General features: G+C 40.0%; 1 protein-coding gene across 2 annotated transcripts in view; it reads right to left on the reverse strand.

Moving 5' to 3' along the window:
• LOC136851981 (uncharacterized) overlaps window positions 1-26,909 on the reverse strand; it is a 109,533-nt gene that overhangs the window by 44,209 nt on the left and 38,415 nt on the right. For both annotated transcript variants that reach the window (XR_010857023.1, XM_067126378.1), the window contains exon 2: window positions 10,822-11,035. Coding sequence is in view for 1 of the 2 variants with exons in the window: in XM_067126378.1 (XP_066982479.1) it covers window positions 10,822-11,034 (213 nt within the window). In the remaining variant the exon portion in view is untranslated. The remainder of the gene's footprint in view (window positions 1-10,821; window positions 11,036-26,909) is intronic.

A 26,909-nucleotide genomic window follows, 5' to 3' on the forward strand; every position in this document is an offset into this window, starting at 1 on the left:
GATGGAAAGTAGAAATCTTCCACTTCTAAAATTATGTCAAATTCTGCTTTGATCACAAGTAGCAACTAACCTATTCAACAGACAGAGAGAGAGAGAGAGAGAGAGAGAGAGAGAGAGAGAGAGATAAGCACATTTTTAAAAATACTTCACTCTGCCCAAACTCTTTGTGGCGTTCTATCCGTCTGAACAAAGGAGGAATTTAAAATAACATCAGAATTTACTTTTTACCACAAAGTAAGTCCTGGAAAATTCATTCTTAATTAAATTCTTTCTGCATTTGAAACGATTTAAACCCCGTAAAAATTATGTCAAATTCTGCTCTGATTACATGTACCAACTAACCGAGACAGTAAGGTAAATAGAAATGAGAGAAATGAGAGAGAGAGAGAGAGAGAGAGAGAGAGAGAGAGAGAGAGAGAGAAGATAGATAAACTCTAATTAAAAGTTCTTTTCAAATCAGTGCACCTCATGTGCTTATGTGCACTGTAGGCATTACTTACAGAGAGAGGTTCTTTTCAAAAGCGTCAAAAAACTTCTGCAACCCCTTTCGTTTCTTTTACTGTACCTCCTTTCATATTCATTCTTTCTTCAGTTATTAAAACTTTACACCGTCTCCAGTAACAATTGATTCTTTCAGTGCAACTGCTTTGAGTTTTCCTCCTGTTACACCCGCAAACCTTTTACCGTCAGTTTCCTTTTCAGCGCTGAATGACCTCATAAGTTCCAGTGCTTGGCCTTGGCCTAAATTCTATATTCAATTCAATTCAGTTCAAAATTACTTAAATATAAAGTTTTGAAGAACCAACATGCAAGAGAGTGGTAGTCATTCCATACATCATGGCAAAAGGTTTCGATATTCAACCCCTTAGATCTCAACAGGACTTAATGGATTTTGTAAAAGTACTGTTCTAGTCCGCAGCTCAATACAAGGTCGGAACTCATCATTAGGACTCTGTTCCTCAGCCCAGTGGTTCTCAATCTTTTTTTTAGCGATGGCACCCTAACTAATGTAATCATTACCATGGCACCCCTTTTTCACCATCCCACCTTATCGCATGAATTACTTCTTATTTAATGAATAAAATGATTATCCATAACCAAAATCAGCACGACGTACATGCAGAAATATACTGCACAAACAAAGAGCATATCAGAAGTATTAGGTAGACATAATTAGAGTAAACACACTGATAATAATTATATGAAGACTTCTGCAAACATTTTTTTACAGATGTTCATTGCGATAATCTAGCCAACACAAAATTCATGACAATCTTGCGGCACCCCTAGGCACTGTCCGTGGCACCCAGTCTTCGAATCACTGCCTTAGCCTTTTTCATTTTCAAAAGGTGTTACTTCGACTATCATCTTGGGATAAAATCTGGGGACTTCAGAGCTATATGGATATAAGAATTAGCGAAACGGAGAATATGACACAAACAATAAAATAATGCGCTTTACAGACGATAAGCAGAGACACTGATGCCAAGTAGATACAATGAAATGGAATATAGAGCTAGGTCAAAGGCCAAGCACTGGGACCTATGAGGTCATTCAGCGCTGGAAAGGAAACTTCAAGAAGGGGGAAAACGTCGCAGTTGCACTTTGAAATAATTGTTAGGAGAGGGTGGATAACAAGATGGAAGAAAGATAATTTGAATGGAGGTACAGTAAAAAGAATGAAAAGGGTTGCAACTAGGGGCCGAAGGCACGCTGCAAAGAACCTTTACTATTGCCTACAGTGCACCCCGTGAGGTGCACTGACGGCACTAACCCCCCTACGGGGCCAAGCAGATAAAAGAAGCGCACAGATGAAGAAGTAGACAGGAACCTGAACAGAAATGCAACCGGAAACAGAGAGAGAGAGAGAGAGAGAGAGAGAGAGAGAGAGAGGTCTCTGACCCCTCTGTTCTCTGCGTGACTTCCGAACCCCATAAACCTCAATAGTAAGAAGGGAAACCCACACGCGTACACTTACTCACAGGGACTTGGCTGTCTACGTAGTTGTGTACTGTCGTGAAACTGTCACCACGAAGGAAATCAGGTACTGTTAAGTCCCGGAAACTGACTTCAGAAATGGGTACAGGGACTTGACTGTGTCTTCCTTTTCGAAATCAACCACATGAATCAATATTTCAGCTTCAAAGGAGCATATTTGAAACAGCCACTGGGCTTTAACTCACTCTCACACCTGGACTTATTCTTACTGAGCTTTTTTGGAGACTCACTGAAACTTATTTTTACCTAATAAGTTTATCTATGAATTTCAAGAGACTGATCCGGGCATGACAACTTTTATAAGTTAGAGTGATCAAGATATAAACAAGTAAAAAATGCGCCGAAGTTTCTTCGGCTCAATCGAGATTTTTGTACAGGTTATAATCAAGGCCACCGAAAATAGATCTATCTTTCGGTGGTCTCGGTATAATGCTGTATGAGCCCCGGCTCATAAAACTCTCAGCCAGCCGTGGTGGCCTGTGTTGTTGCATTGCCAGAAGCATAATCATGGCCAACTTTAACCTTAAATAAAATAAAAACTACTGAGGCTAGAGGGCTGCAATTTGATATGTTTGATGATTGGAAGGTGGATGATCAACTTACCAATTTGCAGTCCTCTAGCCTAGGTGGTTTTTAAGGTCCGAGGGCGGGCAGAAAAAGTGCAGACGGACAGACAAAGCCGGCACAATAGTTTTCTTTTACAAAAAACTAAAAAACGCAATCGTCTCTGACAATTCATTCATAATTTTCTTCCTAGATGACAATAATGCTACTCTGCAGCGAGCAAGAAGAATCTCACGATGTTTAAATAAATCATATTGGAATGGAATACAGAATTTGAGCCAAACGCCAAGCACTGGGACATACCGGGTCATTCAGCGCTGAAAGAGAATTAGACAGTATAAGGAGGTTTGAAAGGTGCAACAGGAGGAAAACCTCAAAGCAGTTACACTATTAAACAATTGCTAGGAGAGGGTGGGAAGTCAGATGGAAGAAAGAATATGAACAGAGGTACCATAAATGAATGAAAGAGGTTGCAGCTAGGGGCCGAAGGGACGCTGCAAAGAACCTTAAGTAATGCCTACAATGCACCATGTGAGGTGCGCTGACGGCACTACCCCTTACGGGTAAATCATATTCGGCAACCAACGATGTGTTCCAATAGCGGAAGGCAGATTCCTGGGGTCGACTCGAAGCTTAGGCCTAGCCAACCTGGACAGTACCGGATTCCTTAACCGGTTTGGCAAGGGAATTTTTATAGTGTCATGCCTCCAGCCCTGCATTCTCCCTGTGTCAAATATAACGAGGAAGGGCAACTTCCCTTAGGGATTAGGAGGGTGAAAGAAACGGCCAATGCTTTTTGGGGCAAAGTACCAGACCGATTTGCCCCGTGGACAAAGGATGGGATATTACAGGCAAAGAATTCCAAGTACGGGAATTAGTCTTGGAATTATATCAATGGTTTTCACGGACTGGGAATGTATGCTGGTGAGATACAAGAGCAGAATAAGCGTGATATGAATAAACAAGTTTATAAAAAATGCGCCGAAGTTTCTTCGGCGAAATCGAGTTTTCTGTACAGCCGATAATTGGAATAATCAAGGCCACCCAAAACAGATCTATCTTTCGGCGGTCTTGGTACAATGCTGTATGACCCGCGACCAATGAAACTTTAACCAGTGCTCGGTGGTGGCCTATCCTATATCGTTGCCAGAAGAACGATTATGGCTAACTTTAGCCTTAAATAAAATAAAATTACTGAGGCTAGAGGGCTGCAATTTGGTATGTTTGATGATTGGAGGGTGGATGATCAACATAGCAATTTGTAGCCCTCTAGCCTTAGTAGTTTTTAAGATATGAGGGTGGACAGAAAAAAGTGCGGACAGAATAAGAGACGACGGACAGACAAAGCCGGCACAATAGTTTTCTTTTACAGAAAACTAAAATCAGCTGGAGAAAACAAACAATGCGTGGTATCTCAGTTCAGCAGAAGGAGGAACTGAGCATATAATTGTCTTAAAGGATACGGAAAGAAAGTTCGGGTATTTCCTTTTCATTTCCTTCCACCCGGAACCAAAATGAATTATAACTTTCTACTGTTTGACCTCAATCCACGAGAAGAAGGTTCAATTTTGGCCATAACATTTCAAAAGTTTGCCATAAACGGTTCCCTAAGTCTATTATGTTTTATGTTAAACGATGGTGTTCAGTACAAAGCAGTCAGTTTTATTGCAGGCTAAAATTGCAGACAAAACCAATCACAATACTAAAATAGACACACTATAACAAAATATCATTAACTGCTATGTAAAGTTTAATTTCCATCTCTCTCTCTCTCTCTCTCTCTCTCTCTCTCTCTCTCTCTCTCTCTCTCTCTCTCTCTCATATATATATATATATATATATATGAATTTTTATCACATCGTGATTTATATACAAGTATTAAACTACGAATACCGTTAAATATTAAACGACATTTGTAGCTTAATGCTTGTATATAATATAAATATATATGTGTGGTGTGTCAGAGAGTGAGAGAGAAATGGACATTACTGAATGTAAGCTTGCTCTACAAGTTTTAACTGTCTCAAAGGCTTATTCCACGTAAATATTTACACGTGAAGAATTATTCATTGAATACTTGCCCTATAACTTAACTGTCTTTTAGGCCTCTTACATATTCATAAACATCTACATATTCAGAATTATGGTACCAATGACAGTAATCAGTGCTGTGGGAGGCATTCACAAAAAATGCCAAATCTATCTCTTAGAAAAGTACGATCGCGCGTTTCTTCAAGAGGAGGAGGAGGAGGAGGAGGAGGAGGAGGAGGAGGAGAATGAAAACGAGGAGGAGGAGTAGAAAGTTACCAACTATACTTACAGGTGTTCCAACTACTCTGCAGGTGCACTAACTCCCACGAAGCTATAACCTCCAATGGATGTATTCATAAACGAAATCTCTCTTGCAGCGAAGGAATGTATGAGCCATCAATCCTTGGCGGAGATGGAAAGATCTCGTTAAGAACAGGAAGCAAATCGGAAGTCATAAATTCGATGAGCTCGTTAGCAATGCTCAGAGAAAGCGTGGGAAGAATAGTGCCGAGAGAGAGAGAGAGAGAGAGAGAGAGAGAGAACTATCTTTACATATGAATGGCTTTAGCTAGTTGAGGTGAACATTACCTAGTCAAGACCTTCATGTTATCAATCATATGATGATATAATGATATACAATTTGACGGACTCCCAATGTCTCACGTCTGCTCTCTCTCTCTCTCTCTCTCTCTCTCTCTCTCTCTCTCTCTCTCTCTCTCTTGAGATGCAACCAACAACAGCCGACTGGCAACCACGTACATAATCTACTAAATGTGAAGGAAACGCGTTCAGCTTGGGGATCGAACGCTGATTATTCAGCTGTGAGCTGAACGTGCCAACACATGCAATACAAGTCCAGTAAAAGAGCAAGAGAGAGATTATTTATATTAAATAGCTGTTATAACTAAATCTAAATAAGAAAAAGTTATTCGTAAAACCAACTTGCAAACTCGAACATTAAGAAGGCAATAAGCAACCATAAAGTACAAATTCTCTAAACAGTTTGGGACCCAAGCATAAATAAGTAGAAAATGCGCTGAAGTTTCTTCGGCGCAATCGAGGTTTCTGTACAGCGTATAATCAAGGCCACCGAAAATAGATCTATCTTTCGGTGGTCTCGGTATAATGCTGTATGAGCCACGACCAATGGAACTTGAACCACGGCCCGGTGGTAGCATGTCCTATATCGTTACCAGACGCACGATTATAGCTAACTTTAACCTTAAATCAAATAGCAATTACTGAGGCTAGAGGGCTGCAATTTGGTATGTTTGATGATTGGAGGGTGGATGATCAACATACCAATTTGCAGCCCTCTAGCCTAGGCAGTTTTTAAGATCTGAGGGCGGACAGAAAAAGCGCGGACGGACAGACAAAGCCGGCACAATAGTTGTCTTTTCCAGAAAACTTCGAAAAACAGTTATGAAAGAAAAACGACAAAGGGGTCCACACCAGCAACGACAGAACGGCAGTTGTAGCTAATTGTCACATTCCTGAAATATTAAGTCAAAGTGACTCCAGTGATTATGACAAAATTAATAAAAACGGACAGACACTGAAAACATAAGCATTAGCATATGTGAATGATTACTGACAAAATAAATATATACAGTATATATATATATATATATATATATATATATATATATATATATATATAAATATATATATATATATATATATATATATATATATATATATATATATTAAATATATAAATATATATATATATATAAACATGAGACAGGATCTTAGCATTAAGCCCAAAACCGATATTTAGAAAAAGGCACAGCAATGAAGCATCAATAAAAACGCGCTGAGAGATCAGAGAGAGAGAGAGAGAGAGAGAGAGAGAGAGAGAGAGAGAGAATCACATTAGAGGCGGCCGTGTGACACACTTAAAGAGAGGAAGTACCTGATGCGCGCGCGAGCGCACTGAGGCTTTCAAGCTTCCGCCAATCCAAACCTTCCGATCGCTCCTCCATATCCCCCACCCCCCCACCCCGTCAGAGGCCAACTCCGACCCCACCCCCTCCCCGCTCCTCTCAGCCCCGTATAACAGTTCTATTACACGTAATATCTTAAGCTCGTCTTCGAGACCCATTTCATCTTGTCTGCCTGCGGGTGGAGTAAGCATTTCATTCTATGTTTTCACATTCGGGTATTATTCGGTCCGCGCAAGCGCGCTATAAACGTTAGTCTTTTGTCGTTTTTTTGTGTTCTACGAATGAGTGCCTGTGGTGAATAATAATAATAATAATAATAATAGAGAAACAAATCCACAGTTATGTATATGTACATATACTGAAAGATAAACTGTACAATTTAATCTTTAAATATATGTACATATACATAACTATCGATTTGTTTCTCCGTTTTAAGACTCATACTACTATGAGTATTTTCTAATTTAATAATAATAATAATAATAATAATAATAATAATAATAATAATAATAATAATAATAATAATAATAGTAAACCAGTGATGTTCATGAGCTGACACTGAACGGGACTTTCAGCAGAAAGTAATTATCCCACAAATGATAACAACAGTCATTAATTTCACTGTCAAATTGTAACTGAATTGAAATGAATATAGAATTTAGGCCAAAGGCCAAGCACTGGGACCTATGAGGTCATTCAACGCTGAAACGGAAATCGACAGTTAAAGGGTTTGACAGGTGTAACAGGAGGAAAACCTCAAAGCAGTTGCACTTGTTAGGAGAGGGTGGAAAGTAAGATGGAAGAAAGAGAATATGAGAGGAGGTACGGTAAAAGAAGCTGCAGGATAAAAGCATCAAACTGTACAAACTTATTTATCTGCCATTATACATTACCTCTGTCGACGCGTGAGAAAGCCGCAACCCAGGATAATTACATAACACTTAAATATGCCACGATCTTTAGACGTTTACGCACTCGTAGTTGTGATAAATAATGGCAAACGGAAGGAGGATTTCACTAGGAACTAATCCTGAAATGAAAGGATAGGAGAGAGAGAGAGAGAGAGAGAGAGAGAGAGAGAGACATCCGGGTCTCAAAAGCTACGTCTTCTGCGCGCAGTGGCGTTCTGATGCCACGTGACAGGATTCACCTGGCATAGATAGACGCAGTTTTCAAACAATAATAATGAGTCTGCTTTTCTTCCAGGTCCTGGAAATGGTAGGAATAATACGCAGCCGGAACTGAACTACAGAGACTTCTACAGAAGATCGAAGGCGCAAACATAAACGCAAATAAACAAACTGAGTATTTTGTTGACTTGGAAGGGATGAACGGCCCAAGTTAACCTCTGGGGCCACCACCAGACTTTCATTTCTCTATTCCCGGGAAGACGGCGTTAAAGGAGAACCCGTGGGAAACCGATGGAATAAACCGGTGGAGGATTGGAAACGAAGGAGGACCTCTAGGATTAAGAAGGGACTCCAACATTCCTCATCAAAAAGATGCTGTATTAAACAGAGCTAATATCTTAGGAGCGACAACCAGCAACGTGAAAAGGTTTTAAGACGTAAAGTTAAGTATAGAAAGAGCATAGTAAAGGCCACCGAAGATAGATTTATCTTTCGGTGGTCTCGGTATAATGCTGAATGAGCCGCGGCCCATGAAACTCAGCCGGCCGTGGCGGGCTGTGTTGTTGCGTTGCCAGAAGCACGATTATGGCTGTGGCCTGTGTTATTGCATTGCCAGAAGCACGATTATGGCTAACTTTAACCTTAAAGAAAATTAAAACTACTGAGGCTAGAAGGTTGAAATTTTGTATGTTTGATGATTGGAGGGTGGATGATCAACGTACCAATTTACAACCCTCTAGCCTCTGTAGTTTTTAAGATCTGAGGGCAGACAGAAAAAGTGGGGACAGAAAAAGTCTTGACAGAAAAAAACGCGGACAGAAAAACGTGTGGACAGAAAAAAGTGCGGAAAGAAAAAAGTGCGGACAGAACAAAGTGGGGACAGACAGACAAAGTCGGCACAATAGTTTTCCTTTACAGAAAACTAAAAGTATATAGAAAAATAAAATAAATAAGACAAAACTCAAGACAGGGAACTGAAATGAACAATCAATAGCAAATAAGCAATCAATTTCATACTGCAAAAGGCACTACAGTTATTACGGTCTACTGGACTGACTGAAAATTATCCCACAAGATGGCTGAATTAGCCAGTGACACCCACCCACTGCGATTAAGACATGCAAATGAGATGCAAAGTCAAGACAAGATGCATCTATTACGCAACTCGATCTGACAATTCTTATCCGAGATATGACGTCAGTGCTCTCAGTAATTTCAGGAACTGATAATGGCTGAATTTGCTCGGGAGGGCCTCGACGAAGTCATTCCGTCCCCCCCAACCTCCCTACCCCCGGAATAAGTGAGATATTTAGATTACTGTATCGCACTAGAAAAAGACAATGCTTCATTTCTTCGTTCCCCGAAGTTTCTTCGGCGCAATCGAGTTTTCTGTACAGCCTATAATGCTGTAAGAGCAGCGGATCATAAAACTGGTGGTAACATGTCCTGTAGCGTTGCCAGACGCACGATCATGGCAAAATTTAACCTTGAAAAAATAAAAACTACTGAGGCTAGAGGGCTGAATTCTGTTATATTTGATGACTGGAGGGTGGATGGTCAAGATACCAATTTGAGGCCCTCTAACCCCAGTAGTTTTTGAGATCTGAGGGCGGCCAGAAAAAGTACGGACGGACAGACAAAACCATCTCAATAGTTTTGTTTCACAGAAAACTAAAAATGGGTGTCAGTGGCTTCTTGTAAATTTTTGTACGTGTTGAGTAAATGCAATGTACGCTGCAGGTGGAGAAATCATGCAACCATTGCAGCCAGCTCTGTAACAAGGCGAGAATATCGTTACACAAGAGTGACATTATATTTGGTGTAGAATTACTGGCCTGGACAGATCTCAAACCAGCAGAGTACTGGTACAGATATCTTTTGCTTTCTCCAGGCCCTCCATGTCCCTGAGTGTTTCATCACCAACCTCACCTAAAAAACGTCCTTCTGCTGATCCTCAACCTCAATTCAACCTCTTCTCTCCCCTACCACCCCACTGGGTCTCCCAAGACTTGCTACCTCTGCCAGACAAGAAGGCAAAACATGATCTGTCTTTGTCAAGTCCCTCTGAACACTTCAGGTCGTTTTCCGTCATCATTGTCATCGTGCACGAACAATTGAAGATGAAATGTAACAAATCACACACACAGAGAGAGAGAGAGAGAGAGAGAGAGAGAGAGAGAGAGAGAGAATAGTTTCTAGCATCTTTTTTTTACCCCACATTCATGAGTAGAACTTCTAGGAAAAATTTCTTCCTTGAAAACCTTTAGGTGTTCAAATTGCTCAGTGGGTCGCAAGCATCTTTCTATTTTCTAAAGTTAATACAGAATCAATCCACTCAATATTAAATGCGTGTTTTGTTTCGGTTACCAAAAAAATAAATAAATAAATAAATAAAGAACTGAAACGAAATCGCGCTCTACACTCCTACGAGATAATCAAAAAGGTGTTGATAAAAAAATAGGTACAAAGAACTTAAAGCAATTAAAAACAAGTCAAAAATGCGCCGAAGCTTCTTCGGCGCAATCGAGTTTTCTGTACATCGCATAATCAAGGCCACCGAAAACAGATCTATTTCTCGGTGGTCTCGGTATAATGCTGTGCGAGCCGCGGCCAATGAAACCTTAACCACTGCCCGGTGGCGGCCTGGACTATATCGTTGCCAGAAGCACGATTATGGCTAACTTTAACCTTAAATAAAATAAAAACTGCTGAGGCTAGAGGGCTGCAATTTGGTATATTTAATGATTGGAGGGTGGATGATCAACATACCAATTTGCAGCCCTCTAGCCTCAGTAGTTTTTAAGATCTGAGGGCGGACAGAAAAAGTGCAGACAAAAACTGACTGAATATCTACAGAGTCTCATTTCTCCCGAGCTTTTTATTTTCGCGCTATGCTTCTGATCACCAAGCGGTGGGATATATGAGGTCATTCAACGCTGAAACTGAAATTGATAGCAAAAAGGCCTGAAAGGTGTAACAGGAGGAAAACCTCGCAGTTACACTAAGAAACAATTGTCAAGAGGGGGTGGAAAGTAAGATCACCTTATTGGTATATAAGCCCCTCTGAGTACCTACACCATTGCGACGCCAGATTCGCAAACAAATCAATATAACCAGATGACGTACACAAATCAATCGAACCAAGACATTACCTCATTCTCGCAGAGTCTTCTGCAGTCTTCGTTGGCCTTGGGAAGGTCCGTGCAATTGACAGGGTAGGTCTGCTCCGTCGAGAATGCCAGGCGACCAGGCGTCCACTCCTTCTGCGCCAGCAGGAAGAGACCACAGCGGCACTGCGCTTGCGCAGTCTCCGCCATGTTGGCCGCTATCAGCACCAGCGCTGTCGATAACCATTTCAATCGCATTCTGAAATATAAAAGAAGGAGAGCATTAGATAAGTGTGGGAACCAAAACTAATGGAATCACATGAAAATTTTATTATTATTATTATTATTATTATTATTATTATTATTATTATTATTATTATTATTATTATTATTTATTCTGAAGATAAATCCTATTCATAGGGGACAAACCTATATAAAGGCCAAACACTTGATATTCAAGCATCCAATGAATATGGTGCTCATTTGAAAGAAATTGTATGTATATATATATATATATATATATATATATGTATATATATATATATATATTATATACAAATATATATATATATGTATATATATATATATATATATATATATTATATATGTATGTATATATGTATGTATGTATATATATTTATATATAATATATATTATATATATGTATAATATATATGTATATATATATATATATATGTGAATTGCTTTAATAACTTCCCAATAGCGGAAGAATCCATTTTTCTGTCAGACTGAATAAAGGAAGAATCTACTTCGAAAGGAGAACAATATGAGTATGACAACCCAGACAATACTTTTATATTAAATCAACTGCGAGAACACAGACTTGGATTTAACCAATGAAACTTTCAACCATGGCCAGCCGGTGGTGGCACGATTATCGGCTAACTTTTATGGCCTTTAATAAAAATAAAAACTACTGAGGCTAGAGGTCTGCAATTTGGTATGCTTGGTGGTTGGAGGGTGGATGATCAGCATACCAATTTGCAACCCTCTAGCCTCAGTAGTTTTTAAGATCTGTGGGCGGACGGAAAAAAGTGCGGACGGACGGACAAAGTCAGCACGATAGTTTTCTTATACAGAAAACTAAAAGAGAGTTCAAGATATGAAGCTGAACATCGAATGGCGAGACAGTATCCAAAACGAGAGAGAGAGAGAGAGAGAGAGAGAGAGAGAGAGAGAGAGAGAGAGAGAGAGAGAGAGAAGAGAGAGAGAGAGAGAGGCGCACCCTGATTTTTGTAAGACTGTGTATTACACATTTGATCTGAACATGCTGCCTGCCTGCTAGAATTCTTGATCATCTACTTGTGGAATGCTTCTTTCCTTTGATTGTTTATATCTCTTTCAAAAGCTTCGCATTCCACTGTATTATTTCCTAAATGTTTAGCCACCTAACGTTCATCATTATTCATTTCTACCCGTTAACATTTTTACCGTCAGTTTAAATCAGTTTTAAACTGTCCAAGTGATCACATACACCTGGCACCTGATTAGCTTACTCGATGTAAATAACTCTGGTTATGTTCATAGTTTTTATTTTCATTTAGTTTTCTCAAGTTACTTCAAAACTTTCGAATGAAGAAAAACAAAACATAAAGTAAATAACAGAACGAAAAGTAAAATCATGCAAAACTTTGCTTTCCAAATTTTCTTCGAACGAGACTTCTTCACAAGAACATTTTCTTTTTAAGGTTCAGAGTTACTCCTTGAGACACAAAACAGCCAAATAAAAAACAGAAATACAGCACGATCTTTAGGAGAGAGAGAGAGAGAGAGAGAGAGAGAGAGAGAGAGAGAGAGAGAGAGAGAGAGAGAGAAACTTGCTAGAGCCTGGGTCTTACGATGTCCAGATTCAAGATTCACAGCAGAAGTGGCTGCGCTCTCTCTCTCTCTCTCTCTCTCTCTCTCTCTCTCTCTCTCTCTCTCTCTCTCTCTCACGATCTTTAGAAGAGAGAGAGAGAGAGAGAGAGAGAGAGAGAGAGAGAGAGAGAGAGAGAGAGAGAGAGAGAAACTTGCTAGAGCCTGGGTCTTACGATGTCCAGATTCACAGCAGCAGAAGTGGCTGTGCGCGCTCTCTCTCTCTCTCTCTCTCTCTCTCTCTCTCTCTCTCTCTCTTTCTCCTCTCTCCCCCTCTTTTTTTCCCACATGGAATTTACTAAGGTTGTTTAGGTCAAGAGAGAAAATCTGAAAATCTCCAGCTGAACTTCGCACACGGCGCAGATAAGGACCAACAAATATGTGAACAGGTCAAGGAAATTCCTTCACGCCTGTCACTGGCTAATTATTGACAATTGAACAAGCAAATGAATGGAAGGCAGAAGAACAGTTCCTGTCAGTATGAACTGCTGATCACCCAGGGCAGTTTTTCAGTTCTCTGTAAAAGAAAATTATTGTGCCGGCTTTGTCTGTCCGTCCGCACTTTTTCTGTCCGCCCTCAGATCTTAAAAACTACTGAGACTAGAGGGCTGCAAATTGGTATGTTGAACATCCACCCTCCAATCACCAGACATACCAAATTGCAGCCCTCTAGCTTCAGTAGTTTTTATTTCATTTAAGGTTAAAGTTAGCCATAATCGTGCGTCTGGCAACGATATAGTCCAGGCCATCACCGGGCCGTTGTTAAAGTTTCATGGTCCGCGGCTCATACAGCATTATACCGAGGCCACCGAAAGATAGATCTATCCTTGGTGGCCTTAATTAGACGCTTTACAGAAAACTCGATTGCGCCGAAGAAACTTCGGCTGATGTTTTACTTGTTTCTTGTTTATCTCACTTCTGGGCATTGCTCTAAAGCCTTTTTTTATTGGTATTGAAGTTGGTTCAACGAGACTTGAACATTTTTGGGAAAAGGAAAATTGCGGAGACAGTGTATTCAAGCAAGATTACTGACAATAGTTACGAAAGAAGGGTAGCTGCTGAAAACGATGTTTTGACAAACAGTAGGTCCTAAAATACCAATAAGCAAAGACATTTTTACCCACACGCGTGGATGGCGGGCAGACAAGACCAAGGTTAACTTAACAAATCAAAAGGTTCTGGTCTCAGAAAAGCCTCTATCTCCTTTCAATCAAAAATTCCTCGGCCAGAAAAACATCTCTCGACTTTTGCATAAGAATGTTGAACAGAACCTTCTTAAATGAATAAAAAAAAAAAATGCAAAAGACTTTAATACTTACAGCCTATAAAATTTCTCCAGTCTAACAAAGCTCTTCATGAAAAAGCTAATGATTTCTTATGCTTCCTGAGAATTTAAAGCTCATGATAAAGTTAATGATTTCTTATGTTTACTGAATTTTAAAGTTCTTCATGATAAAATTAATGATTTCTTATTTTCCTGAGAATTTAAAGCTCATGATAAAGTTAACGATTTCTTATGTTTCCTGAGATTTTAAAGCCCTTCATGATAAAGTCAATGATTTCTTATATTTCCTGAGATTTCAATAAGATCTGAGGCTCAGAAACCTATAACCACAAGAAGTACAGAAATCGAGAGAGAGAGAGAGAGAGAGAGAGAGAGAGAGAGAGAGAGAGAGAGAGAGAGAGAGAGAGAGAGAAACTAGTCAGGGATGACCTAGAGCAGACGATGAACACAGATGTCAGGTGGGGGGTGGGAGAGAGAGAGAGAGAGAGAAGAGAGAGAGAGAGAGAGAGAGAGAGAGAGAGAGAGAGAGAGAGAAGGTGCACACATGAAGTGGGGGAGAGGAGATTTCTCAAACCGATGGGATGCAGGAATCACCATCACAAGCAGCGACTTCCAAAGGAAGAAATGACTCCAGCTGATGATGAAATCATGAATGAATGAATATGAGAGATCTCTGGTTAGAAGAGAAGAGATACACGATTTAGGCCAAAGGCCAAGCGCTGGGGCCTATGAGGTCATTCGGCGCTGAAAGGGAAACTGACAGTAAGGAGGTCTGAAAGGTGTAACAGGAGGAAAACCTCGCGGCTGCACTGCGAAACAGTTGTTGGAGAAGGTGGAAAGTCAGATGGAAGAAAGAGAATATGAACGGCGGTGCAGTGAAAGGAATGAAAGAGTTTACAGCTAGGGGTCGAAGGGACGCTGCAAAGACCCTTTAAGTAATGTCTACAGTGCACCGCATGAGGTGCACTGATGGCACTAACCCCCTACGGGGTCTCTGGTTAGAAGTACCATGAGCGCAAAAGAGGGCTCTGGTCATAATGACTGCGGCGTAAGTACTCGTAAGCTTTCACTCTGATACAGATAAGAAAGCTAGCTGCAGTTATGGTAGTTATATGGTTCTTGTAAAGGTTAGACATTTGGTAGCAACAACAGTAGTGGTGGTCTTCGCCTGGTAGAGGTCAGAGACCTACAATCAGTAGTAGTGGAAATTGGCTAACAAAGACCTCTACAGAAGAACTCTGATAAACTAGGAGACTTCTACACTAAACTTCACGATGGGAGACCTTTACTGATCAATGTGGAAATCAGAAATAAGTATTAAACGATATGAACATTGCAAAGATTTCATAAATAAACTTCCAGCTAAACATTTCAGCACAGACAGAGAGAGAGAGAGAGAGAGAGAGAGAGAGAGAGAGAGAGAGAGAGAGAGAGAGAGAGAGAGAGAACCAACCACCTCAAGAAATTTAGAAGCGTGTGACAGATACTCAGATATTCTACTGGAGTTCCAACGGAATTCCATTCCGTTGGAGTCAGAAGAAGAGCCATCGCCTTATCTAGGAACTAAAAGACGAAGGATATTAACAACGAAAAAAAAGGTTCAGTGAATGAAACCCATTCCCCATCGTAGGATTTTTGTTCCTAGTTTCTTGTCGCCATTGCGAACTAAAGTTCCTTTTATCATTCTCCATGGGTGTGAAGCTGTCACCTTGTCAGCTGACGTGACGTCACCCAGCGTAAAAAAAAAAAGCATGGCATCAACTCTGCTACCAATATAGACTAACTGGTGCGAAGCCTAGGGCAAAATGCTGAACATCAGTCCTAGTGCTGCATCTAGTCGGTGCACTTGGCTTCTGGGCAGGAGGAGGAGGAGGAGGAGGAGGAGGAGGAGGCCAAGCCAGACAACCGACAGACTACCGAAAAGACAAGAGTGGCCAGAGGCCTCGTATATAAATACCACCACAGATCTGGATCATGATCTGAGGACAACTTCACACTGACGTCAGAGCAAATGCAACCACGGCAGCAGACGTCTCCTTAAATCAAATGATTAGAAATGGATTTCTGCTCGGTGTACAAGGCCGACTTATCTGATTACAGATTTCCTCCTGGCATCTCCCATTTATCTAGGTTGATGTTACCGGTTTGCAGAGAAAGAGAGAGAGAGAGACTCAGACACACACACTCTCTCTCTCTCTCTCTCTCTCTCTCTCTCTCTCTCTCTCTCTCTCTCTCTCTCTCTCTCTCTCGAGCTTGGCACCTTGGTGTATCTATACGAGGCATAAAAAGGAATGACAAAACTTGTTAATGACCGTTTGGTTCACTCAAAGTCACACACAATGAAAAAAATCAAAGCTAAAATTACTGTAGTGACTTCTCTTTACATTGCATATCATGTAATATTTCAATAAAAACAATTTAAAAAATGCGCCAAAGTTTCTTCGGCGCAATCGAGTTTTCCGTACAGCCGCTACAGCGTATAATCAAGGCCACCGAAAATAGATCTAGCTTTCGGTGGTCTCGGTATAATGCTGTACGAGCCGCGGCCCATGAAGCTTTAGCAACGGGCCATTGGTAGCATGGCCTATATCGTTGCCAGACGCACGATTATGGCTAACTTTAACCTTAAATAAAATAAAAACTACTAAGGCCAGAGGGCTGCAACTTGGTATGTTTGATGACTGGAGGGTGGATGATCAACATATCAATTTGCAGCCCTCTAGCATCAGTAGTTTTAAAGATCTGAGGGCGGACAGAAAAAGTGCGGACAGAATAGAGTATGGACGGACAGACAAAGCCGGCACAATAGTTTTCTTTTACATAAAACTAAAATAACATAACTTTACATATAAACAAACGATGAGCGTCCTTATTTTATTTTTTGTGTGACTTTATTTTATTTTTTATATGACTGTGTATGTAACTACAACAGAACCACTGGCCCACACTGAAGTATGCAGAATCATGAATGCAGTGGTTTGTGGAATGGAATATAATTTAGAATTCAGCCCAAAGGCCAAGCACTGGGACCTACGAGGTCAATCGGCGCTGAAAGAGAAGTTGAGAGTAAAAAGGCTTGAAAGGTGTAACAGCAGGAAAGCCTCGCGGTTGCACTACGAATCAGTTGTCAGGAGAGGGAAGAGATATTTTTCAAGAAACATTAATACTCGTACATCCTAAGTTTACTATTAGCAGACATAATATATGCAGGGACGCAAGCAAGGCCGAGAACGCAGTTACTACAAGCAACGCCATGAACGCAGTTACACCAAAGAAATGACTGAACACGAACCAAAGGAATTTGATTCCACAAATACTTGATGGTAAACTGTCGTGCAATTTGTAGCTGTTATAAGAAATGAATCACTAAGTTCTTTATCAGTCACGTGAAGGATCGCAAGTGTCCTAGACAGAGAGAGAGAGAGAGAGAGAGAGAGAGAGAGAGAGAGAGAGAGAGAGAGCCTTATGGGATTATCAAACTTCCAATTAACATTGTAAGCCGAAAGCTTTTGGGGGACTGGGTGCATTAGCGCTCAGAAGCTTTGCCGATATGAAAACAGATAGAGGAGCTGATTGATTGATAGAGTGACACTGTCGGACGGTAAACCAGTAAAAGCGGCCACTGTTTCAGCCACTAGGATCCAAACCACCTCGGCGCAATCGAGTTTTCTGTACAGCCGCTACATCGTATGATCAAGGCCATCGAAAATAGATCTATCTTTCGGTGGTCTCGGTATAATGCTGTACGTGCCACAGCCTATAAAACTTCAACCACGGGCCGGTGGTGGAATATCCCACATCGTTGACAGAACCACGACTATGGCTAACTTTAACCTTAAATAGAATAAAAACTACTGAGGCTAGAGGGCTGCAATTTGGTATGTTTGATGATTGAAGGGTGGATGATCAACATACCAATTTGCAGCCCTCTAGCCTCAGACGTTTTTAAGATCTCAGGGCAGACAGAAAAAGTGCGGACAGAAAAAGTGCGGACGGACAGACAAAGCCGGCACAATAGTTTTCTTTTACAGAAAACTAAAAAAGTAATCAAGAGTTTTCTCTAAATAACGAATCTAAAATAAACTATAACACGAAAATGGTTCAGCAACAAGAAGTACTCACTGGACATAGGATCGAATCCTTTGCGATGAAGTAGCGATTAGAGAGAGAGAGAGAGAGAGAGAGAGAGAGAGAGAGAGAGAGAGAGAGAGAGAGAGAGAGAGAGAGTCCATTAAAAGTGCATCAATGAAAACCAATTATGAATTCACTGAATCGCTCCCAAATCAATGCGTAATGTCGACGTAATGAGAAATCAAATAATTGCGTTACGGTACAATGACTTCTTCTTCTTCTTCTTCATCTCCTTCTTCTTCTTCACTGTGGACATTACTTAAGGTTCTTTGCAGCGTGCCTTCGGCCCCTAGCTGCAAACCCTTTCGTTCCTTTTACTGTACCTCCTTTCATTTTCTCTTTCTTTCATCCGACTTTTCCACCCTCTCTGACAATTGATTCGTAGTGCAACTGCTTTGAGGTTTTCTTCCTGTTACACCTTTCAGAGCTTTTACTGTCAATTTCCATTTCAGCGCTGAATGACCTCATAGGTCCCAGTGCTTGGCCTTTGGCCTAAATTCTATATTCAAGGAATCAACACGAAAACGAAAAACAGTCTCACGTCCACCTTTCAAAACGATAAGAGAGAGAGAGAGAGAGAGAGAGAGAGAGAGAGAGAGAGAGAGAGAGAGAGGTATGGGAAGTGTAGGTCGGGCTCAGGCAGTTAGGTCGGCATTAGCATGGATGACGGCGTTTCCCCGCTTGGGCCAGACCTGAGACGGCTTCCTACCGCTCTCTAGTCTCCTCTGTGGCATTAAACCTACCCCCCAGACTCTCTCTCTCTCTCTCTCTCTCTCTCTCTCTCTCTCTCTCTCTCTCCCTCTCTCTCTCTCTCTCTCAAAAAAATCATCTTCGATGAAACAATGACAAATTACATAAAAGGAGCTAATGTATAAAAATTGATATTTCTGGGAGAGAGAGAGAGAGAGAGAGAGAGAGAGAGAGAGAGAGAGAGAGAGAGAGAGAGAGAGAGTAATGAAACAAATGAGTTTTCACAATGACAAATTTCATAAAAGGAGCTAATTTATAAAAATTGCTATTTCTGAGAGAGAGAGAGAGAGAGAGAGAGAGAGAGAGAGAGAGAGAGAGTAATGCAGTAAGATGAAAATTCATCTAAGTATCAGTTTCAATGAAACAATGACACATTTCATAAAATGAGCGACTGTATAAAAACTGCTGTTTCTAGAAGAGAGAGAGAGAGAGAGAGAGAGAGAGAGAGAGAGAGAGAGAGAGAGAACAGCTTTCACCCCGAGAGTTTTTTGACGCTGGTCCTCCTCATCACCAAGAAACGCCGCCGCCTTCATGTTTACCTGGGCCTGATTAATGGCCGGGTGTTGGGGAACCTCTCGGAGGCATCTCTCGCACTTGGGGAAATTGTGTCTGTGTTTCCAGCACTCGAACACAGCGTCCAGCTAAGCTTTCTTAAGTAATAGAGATGGTTAAATTTACTATAATTCTCCCTGCATTTTAATCATTTACTTACATTTTTATCTATTCTTTATTAATTTGTTAATTTGTTTTTTACTTTTTTTTTGATAAGTGATTTCTTCTTTCTGTACTGACCTGCTGTCACTTTTTCTTCATGAACACCATCATATTCTTTGGAAGCTTGAATTTCAAGTCAGTGGCCCCTTTGGTGGGCTTGTCCCATATGAATAGGGTTCACCTTCTGAATAATAATAATAATAATAATAATAATAATAATAATAATAATAATAATAATAATAATAATAATAATAATAATAATAATACACGAAATTCTCAAAAGAAAACTGTAGTTTCCAAGACATTTCAAATAAAACTTGGGAAAAACTGCGACTTCAAATTAGGCAGTGGCTGCTCCCAGCTCCTGACGAGATTCGTGCTGATTCAAAGGTTCCCTGACTGAATAACAACAGTAATGAATAAACACGAAGTTCAAGATTACAAACTTTCCTCTCATACAAAATTCAAAGATTTCTTCCTCTAAAAATGTATGGGTCATTTATTGAGGTAATAATTTGAAGAATGCAAGTTCTCTCTCTCACATTGAAAATGTCCCACACTGATAAATTCCTGAACAATTAATATTTACACTTAGTGCTCTCTCTCTCTCTCTCTCTCTCTCTCTCTCTCTCTCTCTCTCTCTCTCTCTCTCTCTATTATCCTCACATTAAAAATATCTGCTCCCTTTAAATGCCGACCTGCCACACTGCAGAATCACTGAAAGGCCAATTCGCTATTCATCGCAGCATGCCTGAAACCAAATACCCTAAAAACCGGTTTCACATTCCGTCTAGGGAGGAGATGCCCTGTGCCCGGGCGCGTCAGGGCGAACATTCTCTAGTCTTTTGTTTAAAGTTATTTATTATTATTATTATTATTATTATTATTATTATTATTATTATTATTATTATCATTCGCCAGTCTTTTGTTTAGAGTTTATTATTATTATTATTATTATTATTATTATTATTATTATTATTATTATTATTATTATTATATTATTATTATTATTATTCCGAAGCTGAAATCTATTCATATGGAACAAGTCCACCAAAGGGGCCATTGACTTGAAATTCAAGCTTCCAAAGAATATTAAGGTGTTCATTAGGAAGAAGTAAGAGGAGGTAAATGGAAATTATTATTATTATTATTATTATTATTATTATTATTATTATTATTATTGCTCTACACTTATCACTTCTGCATTCCATAACTGACGTAACAAAGAGATAAAGTGCAATACGGAAAATACATAGATAAACCGATAACATTAAACTATGACTTGACCGGTATCAAAATAGTAACAGTGGAAGGAGAGAGAGAGAGAGAGAGAGAGAGAGAGAGAGAGAGAGAGAGAGAGAGAGAGAGAGAGAGAGAGAGAGAGAGAGAGAGAGAGAGAGAGAGAGAGAGAGAGAGAGAGAGAGAGAGAGAGAATACTTTGATAAACTGAAAATATTAGAATATTACTTGACCGGTATCAAAATAGTAACAGTGGGAGAGAGAGAGAAGAGAGAGAAATACTTAGATAAACTGAAAATATTAGAATACTACTTGACCGGTATTAAAATAGAGAACAGAGAGAGAGAGAGAGAGAGAGAGAGAGAGAGAGAGAGAGAGAGAAGACGAATGAATGCTTAGATAAACTGAAAAATATTCAAATATTACGCAACCAGGTATCAAAATGGTAAGAGAGAGAGAGAGAGAGAGAGAGAGAGAGAGAGAGAGAGAGAGAGAGCTGACACCATGGATTCGTCCCGGCAAAAATGGCCTCCTCTGCCTACGGCGCTGTCACCCTAATTAAAATTGGTGTACCCAGACTTCGATACCATCTCAAGAAGACGATGCTTCATCATCTGGTACCAGTCATGCTGTCTTGTCTATAAGTCAGGTCCGACGTCGGATCTTTCTTGACAGAGAGAGAGAGAGAGAGAGAGAGAGAGAGAGAGAGAGAGAGAGAGAGATTGATACTACTGGTACTTTCATTTGAGAAGTTGTGTGAATAATCATATAACCATTTCGCATATATTCCCGTTGATTTGAGAGAGAGAGAGAGAGAGAGAGAGAGAGAGAGAGAGAGAGAGAGAGAGAGAGAGAGAGATGACTTGAAAGTCAAACCGTGCAAAATAATAAAAGCAATCGTTGATTGAAAGAGGCAAAATTTGCTTCAACCGTTTTGACTTTACGTATAAAATATCGCGCCTTGGCTCTGGTCAGTTTCTGGAGGGGTGACTAGTAATGAATACCAGAAACGGAAGTCTCTGAGACCGTATATTGGCAACGAAATAAGAGTGGCGACTTCATCCTTAAATTCATGCTTAAGAGACTGGCAACCGACTTTAGGATGCTGATGTAAGCAGTAATATACATACTACAATTGATTACAGAACAACTGATTACAAGAAAACTATTGTCTGTGCATTAATACAATTACTAACAGGACCTCATTGAAACTGGATGGTATTTCCCCCTAACAATATAAAAACTTATGGACTGCATTGTCTCTCGCGGAAACCCTAAAATATACTAAAATCTTTCCAGGTTTGGAGAGAAATAACAGCATTTGTCATCAAAAAACAAATAGGAGACGAACGAGAGAGGTTGGGTGGGTGGTGGGGGGGAGGGGTGGGAAGAACACAGTTATTCCATCTGAAAACCTTTCTTTCTTTACGCCTTCACTTCCTTTCCGAGCCCTCTTTCATTCCTTCTCATGATTATCCGAGCTGCTGAACTCAGCCATCATCATCAGGCTACGGAGGAGAACTGTGAGTCGCCAGTCCGTTCCGTTCGTACCGTCTATTTTGCTCTATGGCTGTGATTACGTCACGGCGTGCTGGCTGGCAGGCTTCTTCGTTTTAATGGATTCTGGCTATTCCCGTCGTGTTCTCAAGGGATGGGTGGTAAAATGAGATATGAGGCCTAGAACAGTGGTTCTTAACCTAGGGGCGTCAGTTATTTCCAGGAGGGGGGCGCCAACCCTAGGGAAAATTTAAAAATTCTTTAATTATATTCATTATTCTCTTAACATTCAACCACGCATTCAAGATCTAGTAGCTAAGAAGCATTGTCCAGTATCTCACTAATTCATTCCCAAAAGAGTAAAAACACCCCTTCTCTTTCTCTTTTTTTTTTTCCTTTAAATCTGGGAGGGAATTTTACTCACAGATGCAAGGGGGCCGTGGAGGGAAGGACCAACTCTTGGAGGGGGCGTGGTAATAAAAAGGTTAAGAACCACTGGCCTAGGAGGTGGGCTGGAACTTTACAGGAAGCAAGAAATAAGTGTAAGAGGACTAAGCACAGACTGATAGGTTACGTACTAAAGTGGCGTATGGGACTATGCTTCCCTGACGTATTCAATGGCGCCATCCCGTTTTCCGTTAACTGTTTTTCAAATCAGGAGCCCGGCCGCCTTAAACAATACCTTTTCGACTACCTATACTGCCCTAAAATGGAAAACCGCAGTGTCTACAAGATTTTCGAAGTTGAGATATGCCACCTACTGGGCTCGTGAAACACTAATACACAGGTTACTGCAGTTTCAGAATGATTCTTCAGTGCTTTATTTAGGGGGGTCCCATTTGCAGTATCTGCAAAATCAGTAGTAAGACAAGGGAGCATCTGCCATTTTTCTCAGCTCTGTATTTTTGCAGATACTGCAGTCTTCCATTTTAGGACAGTATGGCCGCCAACCAGTTCTGTCTTGTCTCCATTCTCCTCTACTTTCTTTCAGAATTCAGCCAATTTCATCAGCAATAAATGCAGGAAATAGTAAAAGCGTTAATTCTGACCTAGTTTGCGGACGCAACCTCCTTTTGCTCAGTGAATATCTCAGTAAAATTGGATGCCCCGAAGACTTATAATCCGGAACACTCGACGTACGGAAAATTACATCATTTAAAGTCTAATTCGACCTCCAAGACGGTACCGAAAGGTAAATTTAACAATATAGTACTAAAGCTATTTTCAGCTCAATCACATTTTCAGAATGCTTACACAGGTGGCTCTAAAAAGAAAGTCAGAGCGCATTTTTGACCTCGATGTTTAAATGGCAAATTCTGTACAGCACACACACACACACACACACACACACACACACACACACACACAGGATATTGCAGCACGTTTAGCCAGAAGGGAGGTGAGAAGCGACATCTGTGGGACAAAAAGTGAAATATCTTGTTGCTCCGAGCGCGACTCTTTGCAAGAACTTTTGACGGCGCCTCTTCATTTGCGGATTAAAATCTCGTACCGAATTTAGTTCTCTCTCGAATATCACTATTTTGGTTTTTTCAGATTACAAGAATTGACAGCAGTGGTTCGTTTCCTCGTTCAGTTAGGCTGTGTGGTTGACTTGTTGAGTCTAAAGATAACTGAAAGGAAATTTGTAAACATCAATTTAACTGCTTAGGCCTAGCGGTTGCTCCAGCTAAAACATGATTGTATTCACTATCGTTCGTCGGGGCCCAGGTGCGTCATTTTGGGGGGGGGCTGTGGGGCACAATCCCCCCTCAGGACACTGATGCCCCCCCCTCCAGCCTTTGAAATAATAATAATAATAATAATAATAATAATAATAATAATAATAACAGTAAAATTCATTCAATACACCTCTTATAAGGCTTCAAAATCCTCCAAAATGCGCACAAATTTCCAACAATTTCTCAAGGGGGGGCTTACAGCGGACACCCTACCCCAGCTGATAGGACTCGCCACCCCACCCATACCATACGTTCTAAACCAATGCCTGCACACCCCACCAAAATCATCGAAAAAGCGTCCGAATTGAGGCGTTTTCGTCTTTAATAATGCGAAAGGAGAACGTGGATTCCACGCCCCCTGGGCCCCCAACCCCTTGCTCTTTGAACTGCGCGAACGATTACGAGGAAGAGAAAGCAGGTATACAACCAAGGCGCCTTATACCAACCAATTCCGATTCTCCGAGGGGAGTTTAAATACATCCGCTCCCCAGGGGGTGGGTGTTACAGAAACGAAGCCACTTATGTAGGTAATATCAACATGGGGGTTTGTTTCCGTGCAAATAACAGTGTTTGTTCGTTTGCGAAGATATCTTGGTTGGAGGGCCACGGTTGTCAGTGCAAATAACGCCTTGAAATTACGTTTTGTGTTTCAGAGCGATTATGCGCTCGGTTAAGCGAGCCTTGTATAGTACATGTGCAGTCTTAATTGCGTAGAAGGTTTATGCTGTTTGTGTGTGTTTGTGTGTGTGTGTGTGTGTATGTATATATATATATATATATATATATATATATATATATATATATATATATATATATATATATATATATATATATATATATATTTATATATATATAAATATATTTAATATATTATATATAAATATATATATATATGAAATTGATTATAAATATTATGGCATAATTATATATATATACATATGTATTATTTGCCATAATATTTATAATCAATTTCATGAAGCTATTACTAACATGAATATATGACATCATAACTGCCACTGACATTTTATTAATATGAAGATATGAAATAATTTCCATAATCAATTTCATGGAGTTATCACTAATAAGAAGATATGACATCATCATTTTCTTATGAATCATTTCACCTTCCGCGACTAATTTTCAAAAAATATGCAACGTAATGTTTTGTCTGGCCAGTTTGAAAAAATTTAGATAAAATCTATCAATTATAAAAACTTAATGGAATCTTCAAATTACACGAACATATTTAATAAGAATATATTTCTACTTTATTATTATTTTATTATTATTATTATTATTATTATTATTATTATTATTATTATTATTATTATTCAGTAGATGAACCCTATTCATATGGAACAAGCCCACCAAAGGGGCCACTGACTTGAAATTCAAGCTTCCAAAGAATATTAAGGTGTTCATTAGGAAGAAATAAGGAGGAAGTAAATGGAAATACAGAAATACCACTTATTAAAAAAGAACAAATAAATTAATAAACAGATAAATAGATAAAAATGTATGAAAATGTAAGAAGAATAGTATTAGGGTAGCAATGCATTGCACCTTCGCTTGAACTTCTGAAGTTCCAATCGCACGACATCCTCTGGAGGGCTGTTCCACAGTCGAACACTGTGAGGAGGAATAAAGGACCTCTGGAATTTTGGTGAAGTTCAACAGCCAGGAAGCACAATTACTGCATATTGGTGCTTCTGCTGTTCAGGGAATCTGGTTGCTCTAGGCAGGTTGAGGGGATCAGGGATTAATTGTGAATGTGGAAGATCTCTGTTGAAATACGACTTATGAAAAAGTGACAAACGAGAGACCATCCGTCGATGGTCCAAGTCATGACTGCTACTATTGGGAAACAGAAACCTACCCCCACGAACCACTCTATCTAAAAAGGGAATTAAATCTCTGGCAGAAGCAGACATCCACACCGGAGAACAGTGTTCTAGTAAAGGAAGCACAAACGACCTAAAACACCTTGCAGTGATTTTGTCACTGTTGTGAATAAGAACTTGTTCCCACTTAACGACACAAAGATGCCAAATCACGACATCCAATTCTTCTTTGTAACTTTTAATCAGGAAATGTCAGAATACTTTCACTCTTTCGCAACGTCGGTGGGAGGAATTACACATCACGGTCTGGTAAAAACGGCGATTAAAAACAATGGATGGAATTAGGCTGACACTCCCTAACGTTTCGGCCGAATGTAATCCATGGTCATTTCATCAATCACGTTTTCTTTAACGAGACGTGAAAGGGTTTCAATTCCTCGCTGCTGATAAAACAATTGCGTTTAATACTCTCCTGACCCAGTGGGAGGTTAGTGCCATCATTGCACCTCATGCGGTGCACTGTAGGCATTACTTAGGGTTCTTTGCAGCATGCCTTCGGCCCCTAGCTGCAACCCCTTTCTTTCCTCCATCTTTCTGATTCATAGTGCAACTGCGAGGTTTTCCTCCTGTTACACCTTTCAAACCTTTTACTGTCAGTTTGCGTTTCAGCGCTGAATGACCTCATAGGTCCCAGTGCTTGGACGTTGGCCTAAATTCTATATATTCAATTCAATACTCTCGGGTAGAATTCATTTGGATATAAACGTGAAAATAACTTCATTCTGTCTTAATCTATTTATATGATTAAGATTACAAATAATCACGAAAAGTCCAGTGGCTTAGGATCTTCATAACTTAGTTAATCCTCTTCTTTAACCTGACTTGAAGCTCTCTTATTTGTTTATAAATACTTTATGTAAAAAAAACACACTTTTCTCATTACTATTATAAATTACAAGGAATCTCCACTTTTCCCGAAGCTTGAACATTGGAATAACACTGTACAAATACATAATTTCTTTTTTTATTCACATTTTCCCCCCTTAAAATAGAATACTGCCC

The sequence above is a fragment of the Macrobrachium rosenbergii genome, chromosome 24 (genome assembly GCF_040412425.1).
Source record: "Macrobrachium rosenbergii isolate ZJJX-2024 chromosome 24, ASM4041242v1, whole genome shotgun sequence".
NCBI classification, from domain to species: Eukaryota; Metazoa; Arthropoda; class Malacostraca; order Decapoda; family Palaemonidae; genus Macrobrachium; species Macrobrachium rosenbergii.